A 20,707-nucleotide genomic window follows, 5' to 3' on the forward strand; every position below is an offset into this window, starting at 1 on the left:
CTTCCTAACTAAGAGAGTGTGTACTTGTATCATTGTTTTTCTTGTTTGTCAATCTGGAGGCTTCTGCATCAATTGGTAAAAAGACAACAGTAATTGGCCTGGGTCTGGGCCAGGGATCGATTGATCACCGAGCCAACTACAGGTAGGTAGGTAGGTAGTTACACGCCTGGGGGATTCATTGGGGTCTCGAAAGATCTGTAATAGATAATACATACATACCTGAGTTCCAGCTCCTCTGTACAGAGTAAGGTACTTTACTTGCACTCGTACAGATAGATCCTTCGGGGCGGACTTCGTTCAGTTGTGCTGTATTTGTTTTGACCGCTGTTCAGCTGGAAAACCAACCAATGTGCCGTTCTCGGTTTTATTCAAGGGAGGTAGAAAAGTACCTACAAGCGCGGGGTGGCCAGACGTCGAAACAACCATTCTTCCAATAGCAACGCCGGCCGCCTTTGCCTTCCCCCGGGGCGATTCGTCGGTATTTCTACGAGATGCATGGCCTAGTTAACCTAGTGACAGGACCTTTTGGAGACTTTTCGCAGGATGGACTGGCTGCACCCAAATCGTGAACTTCTTCTTCTTCTTCTTCTTCTTCTTCTTCTCCTCCTGTTTCAGTTCGGCCACGTGATCAGAAAAACATGACTCGGGTAAATCGAGAAGAGAGATCTTCCCAGAGAGCTGTGGATCTGGTAACAGGTCTCCGTACGGTGGAAGTCAAACGACAAGTGCTCAGGACTCGCAAGCAGTGAAGATGCGAATGGGAGTTTTGAATCGTTTCAGGATTGCTGGTCAGACCCTCGGCTCAGTTATTTACCTAAACGTAATACAGACCTGCGAGAGCACTAACTAACTAACTATGCGCGCGTAGTGCAACCCTGTGCCAGAACTACTGTAAACCTGATTTTCAGAGCAAGAGCGTGTGAGCGCGTCGATACTTATTAAATGGTACACTTTGGAAGCGACTTTTGAGTTTTTTCTACGCATGATTTTGTCAGCGACACCAGGGATATACGTGTACCTGGACCGCTGCAAATCTACTCTACTAGTTCACGCAGATAGTACAACTGCTTCTTCCCATCGGTCCCCGCCTTCAAAGGCGTCCGGTCCACAATGAGGTCAGCGAGTGTTCGTTTCCGGCGCTGAAGTCTGACAATGTTCTCTTCAAAGGTATCCTTCATGAGGAACCGGACCAGGCGCACCGCCTTCTCCTGGCCGAGCCTGTGCACGCGAGCCATGGCCTGCTCTTCGAGCATGGGATTCCACTGCGGTTCAAGAAGGTAAGCATGGTTTGCCGCGGTCAGATCGAGACCCTGGCCTCCGCATGTGATCGACACCAAGAGCACTCGCAGCGAGGCATCGTTTGTAAACTCGGTCAGCACCTGGTTGCGTTTTGGTCGACTGAGGCGGCCATCGTACCGACAAAATCGAACTTGCGCTTGGTTCAGTGCAGCCTCAACGGCATCCAGGCTCGAAGTCCAATATGAAAACACGACGCATTTGTCGTCGAGTGGGAGCTGTCGAATTTGAGATATGAGGGCCTTTATCTTGCTCGACGGCTGCTGCATTGGCATTTTAGAGCTGGTTGGTGACGAAATTCCAGTAGACTTGATGCTGGCGGTGACAGCAGCTGCTGGACGCCTTGCGTGCAGTTCCTGCATGATCGAGATGAGAGGTCGTTGATGCCACTATCGCGAACAGAAAGAAATCTATCATTGTCCCCCTCCTCTTCCTCCAAGAGTTCAGCGCCACAGCAGATGCACAATATGTCTTTACCCTCTATCCAAGCTTCTAGCTTGTCATCGGGGAGTGGGCAGGGGCCTTCTTCAAAAGTATCCATGGAGCTCGTATGATTCCTTCGCCGTGGTGGAGTGACGCCATGGTTACAGATGTACCTCAAATCGTTGATTCTCTGAAATGCATTCAAGTAGATAGAGCCTGAAGTTGATTGATCGACATGTATCGCGTTCTCTAGGACTTCCATGACGCCCACCCGTGCTGAATCATAAACGCCACGCTCCTCATCTGTAAAGACGACTTCCTCAGTGTGCTCACTGCGATCTGGAAGCGCAATGACAGCTCTTGGCCGACGGATGGAGATCGCTTTCATGATCAATTGAAGTCTTTTCAAAGCATTTTCGTCCGTCTTTGATTTCCACGGGCGCAAAATCTGCTCCTCAAACGTTCGCAAATCATCGTAAGGGTGCACTTTGAGGAATCGAAGAAGCGAAAAGATATCGGCTAAGCGGTTCTGAATCGGGGTCCCCGTAATGCACCACCTGCGGTCTGCTTGAAGGGCGTAGACGGATTTCGCACACACGGTGTCCTTCGAACGAATGACATGAGCTTCGTCCAAGATGATCCTATGCCAGAATGCACTGAACAAAAGATTCGAATCAGAGGAGTTCCTCGATGCTTTGTAGTTTTTCCATTCCAATGCAACCGTGTTGTAAGTCGTCACGACGATCTCGTAGTCTTTTAAATTCGTCTCCTTCTGGCGGTCACGACCGTAGAATATAGCGTGGCGGACCTTCCCGGGATAGAAGTGTTCCTGGATTTGCTTCTCCCACACAAACAACAGGGGAAATGGCACGACGATCAAGGTGCCTTTCAAACAATCGGAAGACTGGTGATAGAAGTCGGACTGAAACGGATTCGCCGCTATCAGACCCAGCATAGTACAAGTCTTTCCAAGGCCCATCTCATCCGCAATGATTCCTCCTTGGAAATTCACGGGGGGATGTGCTTGCGTAAGTCCAGACACCGTATTCTTGTATCTCGTGTCACCGAAAGCAGTGAGGTAAGATTTCCATATATCCTTTCGAGTACCAGACAGGTTCCAGCCATTTTCTCGTTCGATCATGAAGGTCAGGGCCTGCCTCTGATGTGCATGCAATTTCGAGGCAATTGCGCTTGGCTGCGGAGCCAAGTCAAAGATCGAGGTGTTATAGAGGTCAAAGAAGGGGTCTTCGCCGCCGTTTCGGACTTCGGATTCCTCCACTACGAGGTCGGAAGGGAGTTTTGAAGTGTACACTACCGCCTCCTGGCCGGAAGCAAGACAATGCGGATTGATATAAGGCACATCCCGGTCGCATGCCCAAGGGACCTGGAGATACATCTTCAGGCCATCGAGCCACTCAGCCACAGGATCCGCCATGTTCTTTGGTCCGTATAGTATAACCGATAGATTGCCATTGATGGAAACGCCTCCCATACCTGAAGATCTTTCTGACCCACGACGCTCTGGGTCGGCCAGATGCTCTCGTGACGAAAGCCAAAACTGAAACTCCGTACGTGCCTTGGAAGATAGCGTTTGAAGCATTTGAGCAGTGCTTGGTGTAAGACTTGCAAGTTGAGTTCCATCGGTTGGATTCTGCAACTCTCTGGCCCCATCCCAGAGCAATCCTTGATATCCCACTGAAGGCAGAAGAGGTACCAAGATCTCCACATGGACATCGCAAAGCATGCCATAACAAATAGTCATGGTCAATATAGACGCAGTGCATTCCTGGTCAAGAACGGGGTCCATACACAAAACGTCAGGTGGAGCAATTTCGGTTTCCAATACGTTAACGAGGACTTCTGAAGGCCTTCCCACCTGTGTTATCGAGACAGTCCTGCTGTTACAACCGTATAATAGGCTCGTAGTCGCATCTATATCTCGATCGACCGGGCTTCTTGTGTTTTCGAAGTAAGATGCTTGAGAAACCTGGCTGCATTGGACAGGCTCGTCCTCAACATGCTGAGCGACCCTTTCGTAGCCGGGAGTACTCTCCGCGCTGTCACCCAAAAGATACACGTTGTATGGAACCCTGGAAGAATGCTGTTCACTTGTGTAGCCATCCTGGACTGCACCTGGCTGTGAAGAGCCCCAAATGTCCAGCTTCCGCCTCTTGTTCCCTTGGCTACCGGAACATGGTATGTTTTCGTATGGAGCGGCTTTGAAATGATGCGTATTCTGGCAGATAAGCGATCTCTGAAAAGGGCGGTAAGGCTTTGTCCAAGATTTGATATCAAAACAGGACTGTACAAGCAACAATTCATAAGTTCAGCATGTCTCACAGTAAGAACAGTTTTGGCAGTAACCCAAGAACCCCAAATCTGGTCGTCATTGTACTTCGAGATGGTTACAATTTGAGGTCAAGATGGAGGGAAGCGACTGCGCCCATCGGCTGCGCCATGGACTCAGCCTCATGTTGAGTTGCAGCTCGTCACGCAGCCTGACCAGGGGCATGGCTTGTCAAAGGAGATTCTTTCTGTTCTCAGCCTTTGTGCCCTCTCTACACTTCATGAGTCTGCGTTCTCCTGCGACCACATCGCCTGTCGCTTAGTGATAGCGGCGTCATGATGGCCTTTGTACAAGGCCAACCTCATCCCTTAATCAAAGAAGCCTTCACGAAATTCGAGGCTCTCGTAGGCGTCAACGATGCACGGCTGTTCAAGTCGACGATTCTAGCGAATGTTCGAGAAGCTGCGCAGATTATAGAGCGGGATCAATCGCAGAGAAGATGTCTGCGAAACATGCGACGTATTGAGCCCTTGTTCGACGCTCTCCAAAAACTTGCTGGCCCGATGGAGACGCTATGCTCAGGGACTCCATATCTCTGCTTCATATGGGTAAGCGTATTGTTGGAACTCCATCCTGTGTCTTTTAATGGGCTGAAAAGTTAGCAAAAGGCTCCCATCAAGCTCGTTCTCCATATTGTAGACGAGTATACGAATGCCTTCGACCAGCTGCTCGATGCCTATCGCGAAATAGCCCAGAACCTTCCGCGTTGTGACCGGCTCGGAACAGCGTTCTGTGATCAAGATGGCTTTCAGGCTGTCCTCGCAGAGATCTACAGCGATATTCTCGAATTCCATACATATTCATATCAATACCTACGGCGCGGAGGTAGGATCGGTGTATAGCGGTGCATTTATGACCTAATCTCACTATGTGACCAGGTTGGAAAAGCTTGTTCGACGCCTCTTGGAAGAGTTTTTCTCGCCGCTTCAACTCAATCCTACAGAGACTAGCGAGAGGTCGCGATCTCATTGACAAAGAAGCACAAAGTTTTGCTATTCTCGAAGCAAAAGAATTCCGTCAGCAAGTGCTTGAAAAAATTGAGCGTTTTGAGCATGATCGCCATGATTGGCAGTTACGCGATACCCTGTCCTGGCTGGATTTGAAAGGCCAGGACCGCGAGCAAGACGATCTATTCGAATGCAGATCTAGCGCTCGAAAACCCGGTACCTGCGAATGGATCCTGCAAAACCCTAAAGTCCGTTGCTGGCTTGATCCTGAGGATTGCCGGTCTCAGCTTTGGCTGCGTGGAAAGCCTGGCTCTGGTGTGTAGATTTTTCTTGTTCCCTTCGGTCACCATGGCAAAGTATACTGGGATCATCTTCCGATACCCACGCAAGTGCTATCCTTCGGTTGACGAGACTCTACACAGTTCTTCAGACGAGTTACTGTCCTTGATTGGATAACTGCTTGCCTAAGAATCCTCTTCGCTAACCAACCTGAACACCTAGGTAAAACTACACTGGTCACGTTCCTCTACGATAACGCCCCAATACCTCCAAATTCATTCATTCTCTACTGCTTATGTTCTTATGGTTTTGCCAGGTCTGAAGCCAATGTGTGTGGATTAGTGTTTCGATCACTCCTCGCGCAGCTGGTAAGGAAACAACGAAGCCTCCTCTCCCATGTATACTACAACTTCGTCAACACTGGAGTTGTCCTTTCGGCTTCTAAAGCAAGAGATCTTCTGAAGAGTCTTCTACAGGCATCAGGTCCGGCTTTTTTGATGATCGACGGGCTCGATGAGTGCGAAGGCATTCATCAACGACAGTTGTTATCAGACATGCGTCAATTGCTCGTTTCGACCAAACCGATTTCTGAAAATGAAGTTCCTATCAAAATCCTCATCTGCTCGCGAGAAACAAAAGACGTCGGAGGAAGCTTAAAGAAAGTGCCCCAGCTTTTTCTCACTGAGGAAAAGGACAAGGTCTCGAAAGATATTGCCGAGTTTGCCAAAGATGGCTTGTCACCCCTCAAAGAGCGATTTGACGCGACCGTTGTTGCAGAGCTTGAGCAGGACGTGGTGGAGAAGGCTGATGGTGAGTCCTTCGATCAGTGTTTGTTGACATTACTGAATGGAAAACAGGTATGTTTTTATGGGTTCAACTTGTTCTACAAATGCTCCTTGAACAACACAGTGTGCGGGATCTAAGGAATGCAGTAGAAGAAATGCCTACGGACCTACCTGGAGTGTTGGTTTCCTGTGCTGCAGCGTCATGATCATACTAATATGATGCTAGGTATGCCTCAATATTGAACCGTATTCAAAAAGCCTGCAACGAGGAACAGAAGAATCGATTGAAACATATTTTTGGCTGGCTGGCATTCTCTTATCGTCCACTGAAGGTGCACGAGTTGTGTGACCTCGTGGTCTTCCAGAAGAAACATGTCTTGCTCGATGACAACACAAAACTTCGAGCAAGTGTTCTAGAAATGTGCAAACCACTTCTTGAGGAGCATGGAGATCACTCTGTAACCCTAGTGCACTTCTCAACCCGAGAGTACTCATGCCTTGTGGTGACGTTGAAGAGCAAGTAATACTAATTCTCTGACAGGTACTTCTTACACGAATACAGTGGTCCATATCTCCCTCGTCAGCAGATTCATCTCAGTATCACTCAAGCTTGTATCCGATACCTAATGACCTGCCAACCTTTCACCTCAGAGTCTCTCACTGGTCAGACTAGGACCGAAATTGTAAAAGGATTCCACGATATCTATCCGTACGTAAATCAATTCTGGGCGAACCACCTGGTCGAATGCTTCAGAGATGTGCCAACAATAGTATCCGACGAAGATAGCCGTGCGAAGAAAGAAGTCTACAGTCTCCTCATTGCTTTGCTGCAATCGTTTCAGGTTGATGGTCAAGACCAGTCGAATGAAGCAGGTGACAATCCTACGACGACTTTAACGCATACACGCATCTTGGCTTTGGAAGATTTACCCAGTCCCATTCTACAAGTCCTTGATTTGAAGAAGGGGAAAAATGCAAAGGGCGAGGCCTTGAGTCTGAACAGGGTGCTTACCAAACGTCCTCCTCGGCAAGCGATTTTGGAGGATCCGGTATCACTCAATGCTGCATTCAGCTGCTTCCAGAACTCGTTTGAGGCCTTGTTGACAGACCAACCCTCAGACTTGGCCAATGAGCTCGGCGTCAGCCTCACCGAAATAATAGAATTCAAGACCCGCCATAGCTACGCTGCTTATCTCTGCCGCAAGCGCGGATGTGTTCGAGCATCAGTTGGATTTCAAAGTCCCGAGGAACGTTCCAAACACGAGACATGTCACGACGAAAAATTTCGATGCCCTGAACCCGCTTGTGACTTTTCTGTACGAGGCTTTCCTTCACGATCAGGTCTTCAAAGGCATTACAAGACATATCACAGGAACCCGGATGATATCGTCCTCCCCCCCTTCCCTTCCAGCAGGCATGTCGATAATGATGAAGCCGATCCATCTTGGCAAATACCCAAGGCGCAAATGGACAGTCCCCGAATCCGTACTCCATCACCTATCAACGGTTTCACGAGTAAGAGTGGTCATAATCCTAACATGGACCAGGCGCCTGTTGGCTCTCTCCGGTTCGACTTTAGCACTCTCGAAAATAATGATGTCATCGACAATTTTGACTTTGATAGATTCCTTAACTCAACGAGTGATGACATTTTCAACTTCGATGGAGTCGATTTATCAAGGTTGATGGAGCGAAACGAAGGGTGAAAGAATCTCTGTTGCCTCTACCTGGGTCCTAGGGGACGTGATAACCATATAGCCACTAGGCAAAGGGCGCCTGGTCACCACAGGCGGTTGGGGACGTATTTGATGACCTGGTTTGACACATTTGACCCCTTTTGGCAACCAATGATGAAGCTGCTTGAATGGGATCTTTCTATTGCTTCTGGCGCGTGAACAAATTCCTATTCAGTTAAAGCAACCCAATAGTGGAAATCATGGAGAAAGGGATGTCTCTACTAAATTAAATTACTGAATATATCTTTCTACTGCCTAGAATATTAAACCTTTGCGTCTAAAAGAGCTTAAATATCAGTGCCAGCCCATACAAAGCATACCAGTAAATCATGAAGGACAAAGAATTGAAGGATGACATCGTCCCCATATATTACTACAGTAGGAATTTCTCTGTCGGGAGATAATCTTATTCCTTCGCAATACCACGAACTCGTATATTTATATTTATAAGAGCAACACGTAATGCATTTAGTCTTCGATTCACTGAGCGATCAATTGATCGATTTATAGTAGAGCAACTTGCGCTTATCTGCTATTTGAATGCTTTTGCTCCGTAAGGCTGAGCATGATAAGGTACTACCGTTCTATATGTCAAAAAAGACATCAACTCTACTTTAACACATTAAATTATGCGCTGAAACCGAATATGTCATGACTCACAAGTCTCTAGATCCTCACCCAAATCAGGTGATATATCTGGCGAATCTGTGAGCAAAGGACAAGGCAAGAGAGCATACTATCTAGCAAAGCAGAAATTGCACTTCCAATTAGAGAGGAAGTTTACAAGAAGCTCTGTTCTATTACTAGCGCTGATTATGGAGGATACAGTATGTCGCGTCGAAGGCTTGAGAATGCTCCATACTTAGTGTTACGAATCAGCCTGGCCACCGGCCGCATACGAAGCTGTGACGACAGCCGAACCTCCACGAAGGAAGGATTGCCGACAAACACGGGATCACGGGCAGGCTACGACCCCTGGGATCAAGTGACCTCTGTTCCTCTGTTCACTATGTTCAGACATAGTAGCAGAGGGGACAGAGAAGGCGACATATATATACACGGTCATTACATAGACTTACTACGTAGTCAACTTCGTTCATGATCATACCCATACGTTTTGGACTGTGATCACTTCGCTCAGAACTATCGCTCATAGCTACCACGCTCTCAGGCCATACCTTGTACTCCCCACTTGTCAGGAACCCATACGTGCAGTGACACCTCTGGTGGAGCGAAACGTAACACTTAGTTGTACCGGTAGATGGAACCTCCGAAGCAGCGTTGGATCCATTGATGGTGGCGGCTCGGCATGGTGTGATCCGTGTCGTATAGGTACCTCTACCTTACCAAGGTAGTCCTATTCGTACCGACAGAGTACTCCGCGCGTGCCCTGGGACGATCCTGTACCACAGATGATACCCCCTTACTTGTCTCCACATTCATACGCGGTCATACAGTACTGTCACGGTGCTTCTCCTACCCATATGCGGCTAGCCCCGTCTCGGCACTGCCCGCGCTTGGAGGTAAAAAACTACGTGTGCGAAGCGCAACTTTCGAACGGTAACTACTACGTTGTGCTCCCTCTTCTCATATTACTCAGGCTTGCAGTTGTATGTGGCGGCTGGAACTCACCTTGAACAACTAAACAAGAGAATCATGTCAAACGTGCTTCAGATCGATTCTTTATTGATGCTGAAGACGCACGTTAATTAGCTGCTACATGTGACTGTCCTGAAGCGACTTTTATATTCCAAGGCAGTAAGTATTAGGCGGTGAAGGACTGTCCCACCAGCTCTTCGCTCAGCTTCCATAGGTCTTTGGCATATTGGCTGTTGGTTGCCCATGCTGGTGCTGAAGCAGGTTGACAATCGCTCAGGTAGATGCCCGTGCCATCTCCTTGCGGGGCTTCGAGCTGGTCATCAAACGCAGCGACCAAGGGCGTACTCGCACCCTCATCCAAGGATTTCATGAGTGACTTGAACTTTTCCAGTAACGCACTCAGCTTTTCGACATCACCGTATCTAATCAGCTCGGTCATCAGGGCCCCCGGATGAACAGCGAAGCTGAGAATGCCATGTTCCTTGTAAAGCCGGTCTGTCAATTCCACGGAAAACAGGACGTTGGCCGTCTTCGATTGTCCATACGCAACTTCAGGAGTATAGGTGGCTTGTGGATCGATGGTGCGTCCTGTCTCCGCAAGTGCCGCATACCCAGGCTGTTCGTCCTCGGGCATGGTTTCGTGCCGTTTCTCGAAATTGTAGTCGGTGAAACGTACCCCGCTGTACGCGATGGCACGGGAGGAGACATTGACGATGCGTGTAGCCCCAGGGCGGTTTTTCTTTGCCGCGGCAATGATTTTGGGCATGATCAGGTTGGTCAACAGGAAATGGCCCAGGTGATTGGTGGCGAACTGGAGCTCGATGCCTTCCGGGCTCAGCTGTCGGGTGGGCGGACTCATGATCGCAGCATTGTTGATGACAACATCGATCTGCTCGATGTTGGGATGGTTCAAAATCACCGCCGCGGCATCACGACACGAAGTCTGCGACGATAGATCCAGCGAGACTGCAATACAATGGACGTGTGGGAACCGACTCCGTAGCTGGTCGATGATTTCCTGGACCTTTGACGCGGTCCGGCTGGCGAGAACCAGAGTTTTCGGCGCCTGGGCTGCTAAGATGTCTGCCAGCGTACCACCTAGTCCTTTCGGGCTCACCCCTGTGATCAAGATGGTCTTGCCTTGGATGGCGGAAGCGAACATTCCCGCGACGGAAGATCCTAACGTGGTCTTCGAGAAGGGCCGTTCCATCTTCTGTGAGTCTGTGTTGCGCGGTGAGCTTCGGTGTGGGAAGGTATTCGTGCAAGGCTTTCGAGTAGACAATTAGGGCCTTTGCTATCACTTGTTCTTAGTATATCAAAAAGGAGGTTTGCGGCATATTTGACACGCCTTTATTCCGGTACATCGAGACTCACTTTGTTGTCTTCCGGTCGGTCTTAAGCTCGTCTAGTTTCCTACTTCCGTGGACTAAGCTGACCAGACTATGCTTAACTCCTCCGTCCTTCCACCGGACGTCACCTTGTTGGATGATACGGCTGCTGCTAGCCATGAAAGGCATGCTTTGGTACAGAGTACCGGTCGGATATATGCGGACTGGTGAGTCGCAGTTCCCTGCCTCGGCCAACGACGGCCTGGTGGCAGTGCTTCCTTTCCCCGTTTTTGTGTTTTGTCCAAAGTCAAAAGGAGCTGAAGATTGCCCGCATGGTTGAGAGAAACCGTTTGTGTGCCGTCCTCGACTTTGTGGGCGTCTTCATAATACCTCTAGTAAACCGGCAAAGAGGATCTGGTGAGGTTCGATAGCACACTGTGGACGGTCTACCATTCCGGCTTGATCTATTCCACCTCTTTTCTAAACTTTGGTTCATGTACGACTCCTTCATCTATCTTCCTCTCACCACCCTTCTGTACACCGTGCTATTCGTTCATCTCTGTCACCACCACTCTCGACTTTCCATTCATACCAGGCACGGTAGGCCCATGTAGTCGAGGCGTATGATAAGGTCGTACCACTTGGCCGACACTCGCTGGTCACACACATCCATGTCTTCAAGAGTTTTGGGGGCACTCGTCACGATGGAAGACGTAGAAGTTCCATTGATGGAATATGCGGTGCGAGTGAAAAACTCAACACATGGTGCACATGTTAACTCCTTTCCTGCATGGTGCCAGAGACCATTGGCTATCTATTCACCCTACATACCATTATTGTCGATAACTCCCCACCACCGTTTCCAGAGACCGTCAGTCACCAATGTTGCATCATCCATTCGCGTTGTGCTTTGGAGATACTCACAAACAGCATTGTCTGCGTCGCCTTCAGCGTCATAGTATAATATTCCAGGAACGCTCGTAGGAGTGCAGTACATTTGCCAAGATCGATATGTTGGTGGCAAAGCATCGCTCGGACGTACAACATTGCAACTCCAAGCATTGACCTCGGGAGCAGATGCTCGATTCCTCCGTGTAGCTTCTTCGCCTGTAGCCATGTTAAGAGTTCCCGAGATAAATGACGCTTGTTGCTTTACCCAGACTCGCGGTATTCGTTGTTTTTCATACAAATCAATCGCCTCACTCAAGGTAATGTTTCCGCGTATAGCATCACCAATAACTGTGCCCAAAAACGCTCCATCTTCCATAGCTGTTGCTGCCCCTTGTGCCATATGATTCTGCATTGCGTGAGCAGCGTCCCCGAGAAGAACCACATTTTTAAACTCGTTCGACCATGTTTTCATGGGTGGAAGCACAAGGAGTGGCCATTTCTGAGTGTAATTGACCAGCTCGAGGATTTTCCGAGCGGTTGGATTCCAGTCTTTGTATAAGTGACGAAACTCGTCAATATTCATATCCTCGGGTCTTTCCACGATATGGTCCATCTGAAACAAGGTCACAACGTTTAGCTCGGCGCCTGCGGACAGAGGATACAATAGAATATATCCGTTAGGTCCAATCCAGGCGTCCATAGTGTTTCTTAGGAGATGCCGTGCTTCAGGGACTTTATTAAAGACCTCGTCGTACGAAAGAATGCCGCGGAATGCTGCCACAGTTGAGGCGGCCTGAGGGACCACCCCTGGGAATAAGGTCTGGCGAATAAATGATTTTATTCCGTCGGAACCGATGAGAAGGTCGAATTCATAGGCCGTGCCTTGGGTTGTAGTGACCTTGACGCCTTCCTGTGTGCAGTCTAACCTGTTGACCCTTGACCCGACAACGAGATTGACACCATGGTGACGTGCCGATTCTGTGAGTCCGGCGTGGAGATGGTCTCGACGTACTAGCCTATCATACGAGATTAGTGAAAATAAACAACAAGCGGACTTGTGTGGCAGCACCAATGGGGAAATCCTGACTGCTTCAGGCCCTCTTTGGGATCAAAATGAGCAATGAGCGACCCATCCGCCGCCCAGGTATTGGCCTCGTCCACGACAATCAAATTGTCGCCAATCAGCTTATCCACTCCCCAGCGGATGAGAAGGCGAGAAGCATTGGGAAACACCTGCATGGTGATTGGTATTCTGTGTCAGGCACTCCTTCGTTGCATGTTGACAAGTGACGCCGTCCATACAGCTAGAACTTACCTGTATCCCAGCACCGATCTCGCCCAGCTCTCGCGCAGCTTCTAGCAACGTCACCTTTGCTCCTGCTCGTGCAGCGGCAATGGCAGCAGCAAGTCCACCCATACCGCCTCCACAGATTCCCACATGAAGGTTGCTAGTAAGAGGCATTCCGGAAACTTAGGATCTGAGTATTACTTTCAAGGAGATTGATGTACGAGCTCAGAGTGAACCTGTTTTCGGCGGCAGTCAGACGATAGATAGACAAACTCGGATCTTCGAACAGGACTACCTCTACTCACCCTGATATAAAGAGCTCACCACTTATAGTTCCTCACTGCCCCTGTACATGGTCGCAATTTTGTGGTATCATCCAAGGCTTCACTGCCAGTTAAGGGATGTATCCGAGGTTACTCTACTCACAGACTGTATTCTGCGTTACACCACCGTCTTAGACCGAGGTAGACCGTATGGTATTCCAGTAGTATCGGTGATTGCTGTAGAAAATGAGCGCCGAAGGGCGGGAGTTTGAGTTCAGCATACTCATCACTTACGTGCGTTAGAGTGAGAGCCAACGGAGAGCGTACTGCCCAGTGTTTTGACTCTGGGAAAGGTAAGACATTAGGCATTAGACGGAAGTTCGGCAGTGAAGCCAAGAAGGTGGCGAGATCAATGCCTCACCACAGGGCGCTTGAGACGGACGGAGTATGACCGGGCATCAAGCTATACTCTAGACCATGATTGTTTCCCAGATTGGTGGTTGAGATGGAACAAAGGCAAGGTGCCGTGTCTTTCTCAACCTCCATGATGCCGGAACGATCGTCTGGACGAACGGGGACAAGATGCCGAGGCTGGTCTCGTCCAAGGATCAGATCCTGCATGGATCAGCGGGTGCGGTAAAGGCAGAATGACCACTCACGTCAAAGGCTGCATTTGGTTCGATCACCAAAGCTTGCTTCCGGACGACCACACGCTACAAGTGTTCCAATCCGAGGCTTACGGTTGCCCAGTTTTGCAACGACAGGGTTAACCCGGCGTTATTGCAACAGTCACGCGACCTGAAAGGAGCGGCTCTTTCTCTTCTAGCACCAGCCGTTGACAAGTTCTCTATAACAGCTCTACGACTGGATTGAAGATTCCAGTGTAAAAGGAAGTTGTCGTTGGGGCATTACTATAGTAAGTGAACCCGCAACATAGATCGCGACCTTCGAAAACTAGACCCTCTAACATTTGTATACAAGCTTCCTGCCGCTTTCCAGGAACCGAATAATCACAAAAATGAGAGCGGAAAGTGCCAAACAGGAACCACAGAACAGCTGCAAACCAAGATAAGACCCTGTCTTACTCAATATGGCAACACCAATTGGTGTGCCGATCAAGAGTCCAATAGATTCAATGGCGAAGCACATGCCCAGACGAGCTCCAATACTGTCAGCGTCCTTGCTAATGCTCACTACGCCCACCGGCACCAAGGAAGCGAAACCGCCAGAGAAGAATCCATAAAGTGCAGACAACGTGACGATACCGGGCATGGGCCGAATGGCCACCCAACAGTACGCGAGAACTGTAGATGAGATCACTGAAGGGATCAGCATATTCAGAATACCTGTGTAATCTGCAATGAAGTTCGGGATGACTCGACCAAAAGTTGAGGCCGCGTTGAGGACTGCCAGCAGATAGAAACCGATACTGTCGTTAACGACTCCAGTCTCTATAGCGAAGGGCTGTATGTAGACCAGAAAGTTGTAAGAGCCGAGGAATCCCAGGAAGCATGCCAGGCAGAAGAGAACGTACTGGGGCTCCTTGAACGCAGACATCTGGAATAGTGTCCGTGTTTGCTGGAGTCGAAACCTGAGACGCATGGATCCAATGGAGAGACAGCAAGTTGCGAGTACGAAGAAGGCCATAACACGAGTTGCCCAGGGGAAGCCAACCTCTTCTTGAAGCTTATGAAACATGATGGGATAGATGACACCGCCGATACTGCTTCCCGATGCGGCGATTCCGTTCGCCAATGATCTTCGTCTTTTGAAATACTGGGGCAGAAGAGCTACTGCCGGCATGAACAAGAATCCGGACCCTATCCCAACGCAAACACCTTGTGCCAGAATGATCTGATAGTATGTTGTCGAGATGCTGCTCATCATCAACCCAAAAACAAGCAGAGATGTCCCCGCCGGTATCATCATGGCAAAGTAGCCCGCGTCGAATAGGGGCCCGGTGACGACGCTGACGAGCATAAGCAGTGCAGATTGCACAGAGCCCACCCATGCAATGGTCGAAGGCGAAGTGTCGGCCAGCAACTGTTGCTCAAAAAAGGTCTGGAACGCTCCGTATGCATTGATAATTCCCCTTGACGATGGAGCGACCGAAGTTAGATCAGTGCACACGAAAAGCTCGTCGGTAGATGAACAGACAAGAGCAAAAGAGAAGACATACCATGAGTTGAACCAGAGGAAGAAGGCCCCAAAAACTTGTAACCATGCCTTGATCCCGTTGTCGAATGAACTTGCCTCGCTCTCAGATTTGTCTTCCATGTTGACTGAGCTTTCTTTCGCATCTTCAACAACTCCTTGTGCATCAAAGATGCTATCTGTGGCGTTGTCAGGAATGTTGTAGTTGAGGACTGCATCCATGGCGGATCGTGATGTGTCGATATCACAAAACCCTCCCTAAGATTTGGTCGAAATGGGAGAAGTGTTGTCAAGGATTTTGCGTCTTTCTGAGAGATTAGAAGATAAAATACCAGTGACCGAATAAGAGGACAAGAGAATCGCAACAGAAAGTCTTGCCTTGTTTGGACGAACCCATCAGCTGAGGGATTGGGAGTTGGATTTTAGCATGGCCACGCCCTGTCAAAGCTTGGTCACATCTTCATACCTTTCGGTGCCGTTCTGTTGCAGAAACTGCTTACGCGGGCTTTCATCCGCGTACCTACACGAAGTCTCGTCTTTGTCGGTTCGTAAGCATTGGCCGTAGAGACGGGTCAGGAGTTTCCCTGCATCTCCACGGACGACTTCGGTGTTTGTGCAGTAATGCATGGAGCAATGGCTGACGTTGTTTAATTTCAGCACGAAATGGAAATGACACAGTAACAGCTGCAGAGCGCATTGGCTATCAAGTAAAAATACACCTGATGTTGGTCTTGGTTGTCTTATCCCTGAGAGCTGACGGAACACGTTGTGTTGAAAGCCGACCACTGGAGGAGGTAAACTGTAAGCTTTCGGTCTCACTTCTAGCAACCTCTGACGTTCAAGTATCCCACAACGGACGTGGCGACCCGATTCCTTTCTTTGACCACGAACGTTCAATCCAACATCGGCATAAGAAGGTTATGGAGGAATGCCCAACTAGATTCTGGCAGCTCATATGATCTCTCCGCTGTGCATGATGTTCTAACAGGCGGCTGCAGAAGCTTCTGTGAGATACGGTATTGCTAATTTAAAGCAGCGCCAATCAATGCGCCCCTGAGGTGCTGCAATTGAGTTTCAACTCCATGTGCGCGTGTACATCTTCTCCAGCATCAACCGGCCTGTAGCGCCTGAGTCTATCCTGTAGCCTTGGCGTTTCAATGGAATAAAAACTTACATTAGCACTTCAGATGCTAACAAAGTCTTTGACATAATGGTTTTCGTGCTCGGTGAACGACGTTGACGAGTTAACCTTTGGATAAAAGCCTATCCACCAGGACAGCACGCTAAAGATGTTCATTATTTCCGAGTTCGGTCCGGTCTGGAGTTTGTGCTTGTGGATACTTTCCACATATTGTTGTACCGGAGTACTCCGTACTTCAAGACTCCTCCGCAGTATCCTGAATGGGAGTGGGATCCACAAATCACCCCTGGATCGTCCGAAGTCACCATGCTGAGTTGTAAGCATAAGCTGTAGATAACGTCCACACCAGTCTGTGGTGCCAGTCCGGGTACTGTTAGCAACGAAAGAAGAGACGGGGGGATCTCCCGTAAACTGCAAGACTATGGGCCTATGGCGGCTGTGTGAAAGAGGACATCAGGCGCAATATTCGGTACTTGACATTTCGTGTCCTAAAAGCCACGAAGGATTCGTGCTTTTACTTTCCGCTGAACAATATGACAACATTCAAGAAAGATTACACTGATCGTTCGATATTCGGCAAAGCCAAAGAAAGAGGTCTGGAAGATTGTCTAACGGATCTTTGGCATTAATTCATCTCTGCCGATACCGTTGTCGCAAGTGTGTCTAAAGCGTGGACGACCTCAATAATATCGTCTCTGCCCAGCGAAGGTGATATCGTACACATTCGCAGGTTCAAACTGCCACTTAATCTCGTCGTCAAAGGCGCTGCAATGTTCTGGGCTATGGCTCGTTTCGATACCTCGACATTCACTCTCTCGCTCAACGAGACGTCCTCCGTGCGTTCTCCGTCTGGACCTTCCAACCACGCCACGTAACTGAAATTCACGATCCCTAACCGAGCTGATGTAATGATTGTCCAGTTCTCCAGCTTCTCAAAAGCTTGTTGCACCAGCTCCGCCAGACCAATGCCGTGATCAATGAATTCTCCAATCTTGTCCAGACCCAGAACTTGAAGAGTGAACCAAAGCTTCATTGCGCGAACGGGCCGAGTAAGCTCTATTCCGCGGTTCCAGAAGTTGACTTCGGCCGAACTGGCTTCATCTGCATCTTGTATGTACGATGCACTGGTCGCGAAGCTCTGGATCAAATGGCGTGCCTCACGAACGAGTACCACTCCACATCCATAAGTCTGAAAAAGCCATTTATGGGCATCCCAAGACAGGCTGTGAGCACGACCCACGCCTTCCGCGAGGTTGCTATGTTGCTTGGATAGGATGACAGACGCCCCGTATGCGCCGTCCACGTGCAACCAGAGGTCCTCAGTTTCGGCCACCTTTGCAATTTCAGGTATCGGGTCAATCCCGCCAGTATTGGTCAGGCCACAGGTCGCGACGACTAGAAACGGGATGTACCCTGCCTCCCGGTCGGCGGCAATGAGTCTGCGGAGACTTGACGGCTGGAGTCTGTACAACTTATCGCATTCAACACGTCGAGTTTGCGTCGCATGGAAGCCGGCGATGTCGAGCGCCTTTTGGACAGAAGAGTGAGTTTGCTCCGAGACATAGATGACCGCTTTGGCCCGTTGCTCGAAGGATAACCTGGTATCTCGGGCAGTAACAATTGCAGTCAGATTCGCAATCGATCCGCCAGACACGAATATACCTCCGGCAGAGGCAGGCAAACCCGCTCTTTGTGCAAGCCATTTGACCATTGCGTCCTCCACCGCGCTTGGCCCAGAGCTTTCATACCAACTTCCCGCATGTATATTGAACATGGTGCTAATAACATGACCCAAGAGGCTCGATTCATGGACAGGAGAGGGAATGAAGCCGAAGAACTTGGGATGCTCCATGGCAACTCGGTGAGACATTATTCGAAGCATGTCCTCGATCGTCTGGCGCATAGGTCGTGCCTGGTTGCCGGGGATGGCCAGCTCTCTCATAACGGCCACTTCGCTCTCGTCCGCCACGTCCACTATTGTTGGTGACAGAGTTCTTGATCGTGCCCTGAGAAAGCTCTGGCAGAGTTCCTCTACGAGCTGCGCAGGCGTGGCACCTGAGGTCCGATCCTCTCCTTTCCCCTCCATCTTTGCGCACTCTTGATTTGGGATGGCACTTCAATCGTCGGTACTAGGCGGTCGAGTCATGCCAATGTCTTCTAAACGTAGAGACCAGATTTGGATGTCTCGCTTAAGGGGATGAAATGGTGCGAGAGAGTGACAAGCCACTATATTATCATCATCCGTTCCCATCCATGAGAAAATCGTCCATGCACAGACATCACGTACACCCCCATGTCATGGCCAGGAGAACAATCATATAACGCCACCTGATTGGATATGTGCAGTCATCTAAGAAAATTCTTTTCTGGAACAGTCGGAAAACGGCCGACAGAAAAAAAACTGGCCGAGTTATGGAACCAGTTCGAGATAGCTTTGGGAAACAGTAAATGCAAATGCATTTGTCCTGCGTGAATGCGCCCAGTAAACAAACTTTCGGCGCAGAGTCGGAAACAGGGGCACCTAAGGGTGCCCTTCACTCCATTCTGTCCTCATTTACATCCAACAGCGTCAGCTTCCGATGATGTGAACAGAGAAAGGAAAGTTGACCCGGAGCTTACCCCCAGGAGCCTTTGCCACCAGTCTCTAACTAAATGGGCCAAAATGCCTCGGAGGGCGTGAATCTGTTCACCCATGTAGCTTGTTGAGGGATTTCGGTGGTGCTGACCATTGTAACCTGCTCAATTGGGAGGGTGCCATTTCGAATCACAACGGCCATATGCACGAGAAGATGAGGCGTGGATAGCCGAATGCCGGGCATCCGTGACTTGAGACTCGAAGTTTGGCTGCGTATACAACACAACCCGTACCACTCGAACATAATCTCCGTGCTCACGCATAGAGAGATGTGCAAAAGAGAGTCGATGGTATCTCTCGGGCACTCTGGTATGCTTTGCACCTCATTGGTGGACTAGTTTTGCTTTGAACTACGGATACTTGGAATCCCTACTCAGAGCCCGTACGGGGTAGTGTGGGTCTTATACTTTTTTCTCGGAGCGACAACGGAAATAAGGGCCAGTGGATACTCCAACCATCCACTCCTTGACGGTGAAAGCGACGACTGCTGAATCTCCAGCAAACATGTTGCATTTGGGAATGAGGGTTCCCTGAGCCCATTTCAAGGGGGGAAAACTGCGTGCTGCAGGGAGGAAGGTGGTCGGATGGATGAGGCCGAAAATCCACATCGGTATTGTGCGTCTATGACGATACCGCCCTTGGCCATGTCTTTCCATCCACCTAGGTCGACCTCGGTGATTGATAGTTTACACGCAAAGGAGCTTCAACTTGATCGATGTTGACTTGCCCCCGGCACTGGAGGCACCCAGCCGATTCGGGACCTCGTAAAGACCTCGAGTTCAGGCACAGCAGCGGAGATTATGTCGGCCCCGCCGTCTAGAGTGCCTGCCTTGACGATTTTGATGCCCGGATAACTGACGCTCTCACGCCACAACGTGCTCCCGCAGTTGCTGCAAAAGTGACTTTCGATCGCCGCGCCGGAGTCGGCAGTTTTTGCATGGACCCCGGTCGTACCCGCGGTCAAATTGAAGGCGTGTGCGGGAATCAAGAAGTTGACGCTGTACGTTCCGCCACCAATTTTGTGGCAGTCGCTACAGTGGCAAAGGACCTGGAGGACCAGAAAAAGCCGGTGAGCTGATTGAGCACTCCACGGTTTGAAAGCACCTCGGTAGGGTTCGGCCGGCTCTAACCAAGTAACATGGAAAGACCCACGGTCGCAACGGTCCTCAACATTGGGGAAGAGGGAGGAGGAAGAGGGGGGGGGGTTTGGGAAGAAAACAGGCTGGCTGTACACACCTTCTTTGTCGGCTCACAGCTGTAGCTGTAGCGAACTTGGCCACAAAAACAGCCCCCCCGATAATTGATCGCACGGATGTGATTCTCGACCTTGTCCATTGCCAGCCCGCCGATCAACAAGTTGACTACAAAGCCACGGAACCAGATATGGTGGTGCCGTTGATCCATCAACTTTTATACCGATCTTTTACATGGACTCGGTACCTACGAGATCGTCCCGAGACTACTAAACAATGTGTGCGTTTCGTAATAACTCATATTACCTTAGCGGAGACCATTGTTCCCCTGCCTCATTTACGCAAACGCCGAAGTTGCCCGTCGGCACTCCGCCCGCACATACGACGGAGAATGAAGAACCT

The 20,707-nt window shown here is 49.7% G+C and overlaps 6 protein-coding genes across 6 annotated transcripts; 1 reads left to right on the top strand and 5 right to left on the bottom strand.

The window, feature by feature from the left end:
* Positions 1 to 1,034: 1,034 nt before the first annotated feature.
* Positions 1,035 to 3,481, bottom strand: PV08_11331 (uncharacterized protein; the record flags this gene model as incomplete). The annotated part of the gene is made up of 2 exons (XM_016385641.1): positions 1,035 to 1,652; positions 1,697 to 3,481. The coding sequence occupies 2 exons, from the start codon at positions 3,479 to 3,481 to the stop codon at positions 1,035 to 1,037; spliced, it is 2,403 nt and encodes an 800-aa protein (XP_016230585.1).
* An 860-nt stretch (positions 3,482 to 4,341) lies between these two features.
* Positions 4,342 to 7,783, top strand: PV08_11332 (uncharacterized protein; the record flags this gene model as incomplete). Its single annotated transcript, XM_016385642.1, has 7 exons — positions 4,342 to 4,614; positions 4,675 to 4,891; positions 4,945 to 5,328; positions 5,515 to 6,102; positions 6,150 to 6,255; positions 6,304 to 6,564; positions 6,619 to 7,783. 7 exons carry the CDS (start codon positions 4,342 to 4,344, stop codon positions 7,781 to 7,783), a joined length of 2,994 nt encoding a protein of 997 aa, XP_016230586.1.
* A 1,795-nt stretch (positions 7,784 to 9,578) lies between these two features.
* Positions 9,579 to 10,622, bottom strand: PV08_11333 (uncharacterized protein; the record flags this gene model as incomplete). Its single annotated transcript, XM_016385643.1, has 1 exon — positions 9,579 to 10,622. The coding sequence occupies one exon, from the start codon at positions 10,620 to 10,622 to the stop codon at positions 9,579 to 9,581; it is 1,044 nt and encodes a 347-aa protein (XP_016230587.1).
* A 941-nt stretch (positions 10,623 to 11,563) lies between these two features.
* PV08_11334 (uncharacterized protein) lies at positions 11,564 to 13,093 on the bottom strand (the record flags this gene model as incomplete). Its single annotated transcript, XM_016385644.1, has 3 exons — positions 11,564 to 12,647; positions 12,701 to 12,864; positions 12,947 to 13,093. 3 exons carry the CDS (start codon positions 13,091 to 13,093, stop codon positions 11,564 to 11,566), a joined length of 1,395 nt encoding a protein of 464 aa, XP_016230588.1.
* A 1,052-nt stretch (positions 13,094 to 14,145) lies between these two features.
* On the bottom strand, positions 14,146 to 15,558 carry PV08_11335 (uncharacterized protein; the record flags this gene model as incomplete). Its single annotated transcript, XM_016385645.1, has 2 exons — positions 14,146 to 15,274; positions 15,362 to 15,558. 2 exons carry the CDS (start codon positions 15,556 to 15,558, stop codon positions 14,146 to 14,148), a joined length of 1,326 nt encoding a protein of 441 aa, XP_016230589.1.
* A 1,544-nt stretch (positions 15,559 to 17,102) lies between these two features.
* PV08_11336 (uncharacterized protein) lies at positions 17,103 to 18,563 on the bottom strand (the record flags this gene model as incomplete). Its single annotated transcript, XM_016385646.1, has 1 exon — positions 17,103 to 18,563. The coding sequence occupies one exon, from the start codon at positions 18,561 to 18,563 to the stop codon at positions 17,103 to 17,105; it is 1,461 nt and encodes a 486-aa protein (XP_016230590.1).
* Positions 18,564 to 20,707: the final 2,144 nt, after the last annotated feature.

The sequence above is a fragment of the Exophiala spinifera genome, assembly GCF_000836115.1.
Source record: "Exophiala spinifera strain CBS 89968 unplaced genomic scaffold supercont1.9, whole genome shotgun sequence".
Lineage (NCBI taxonomy): Eukaryota > Fungi > Ascomycota > Eurotiomycetes > Chaetothyriales > Herpotrichiellaceae > Exophiala > Exophiala spinifera.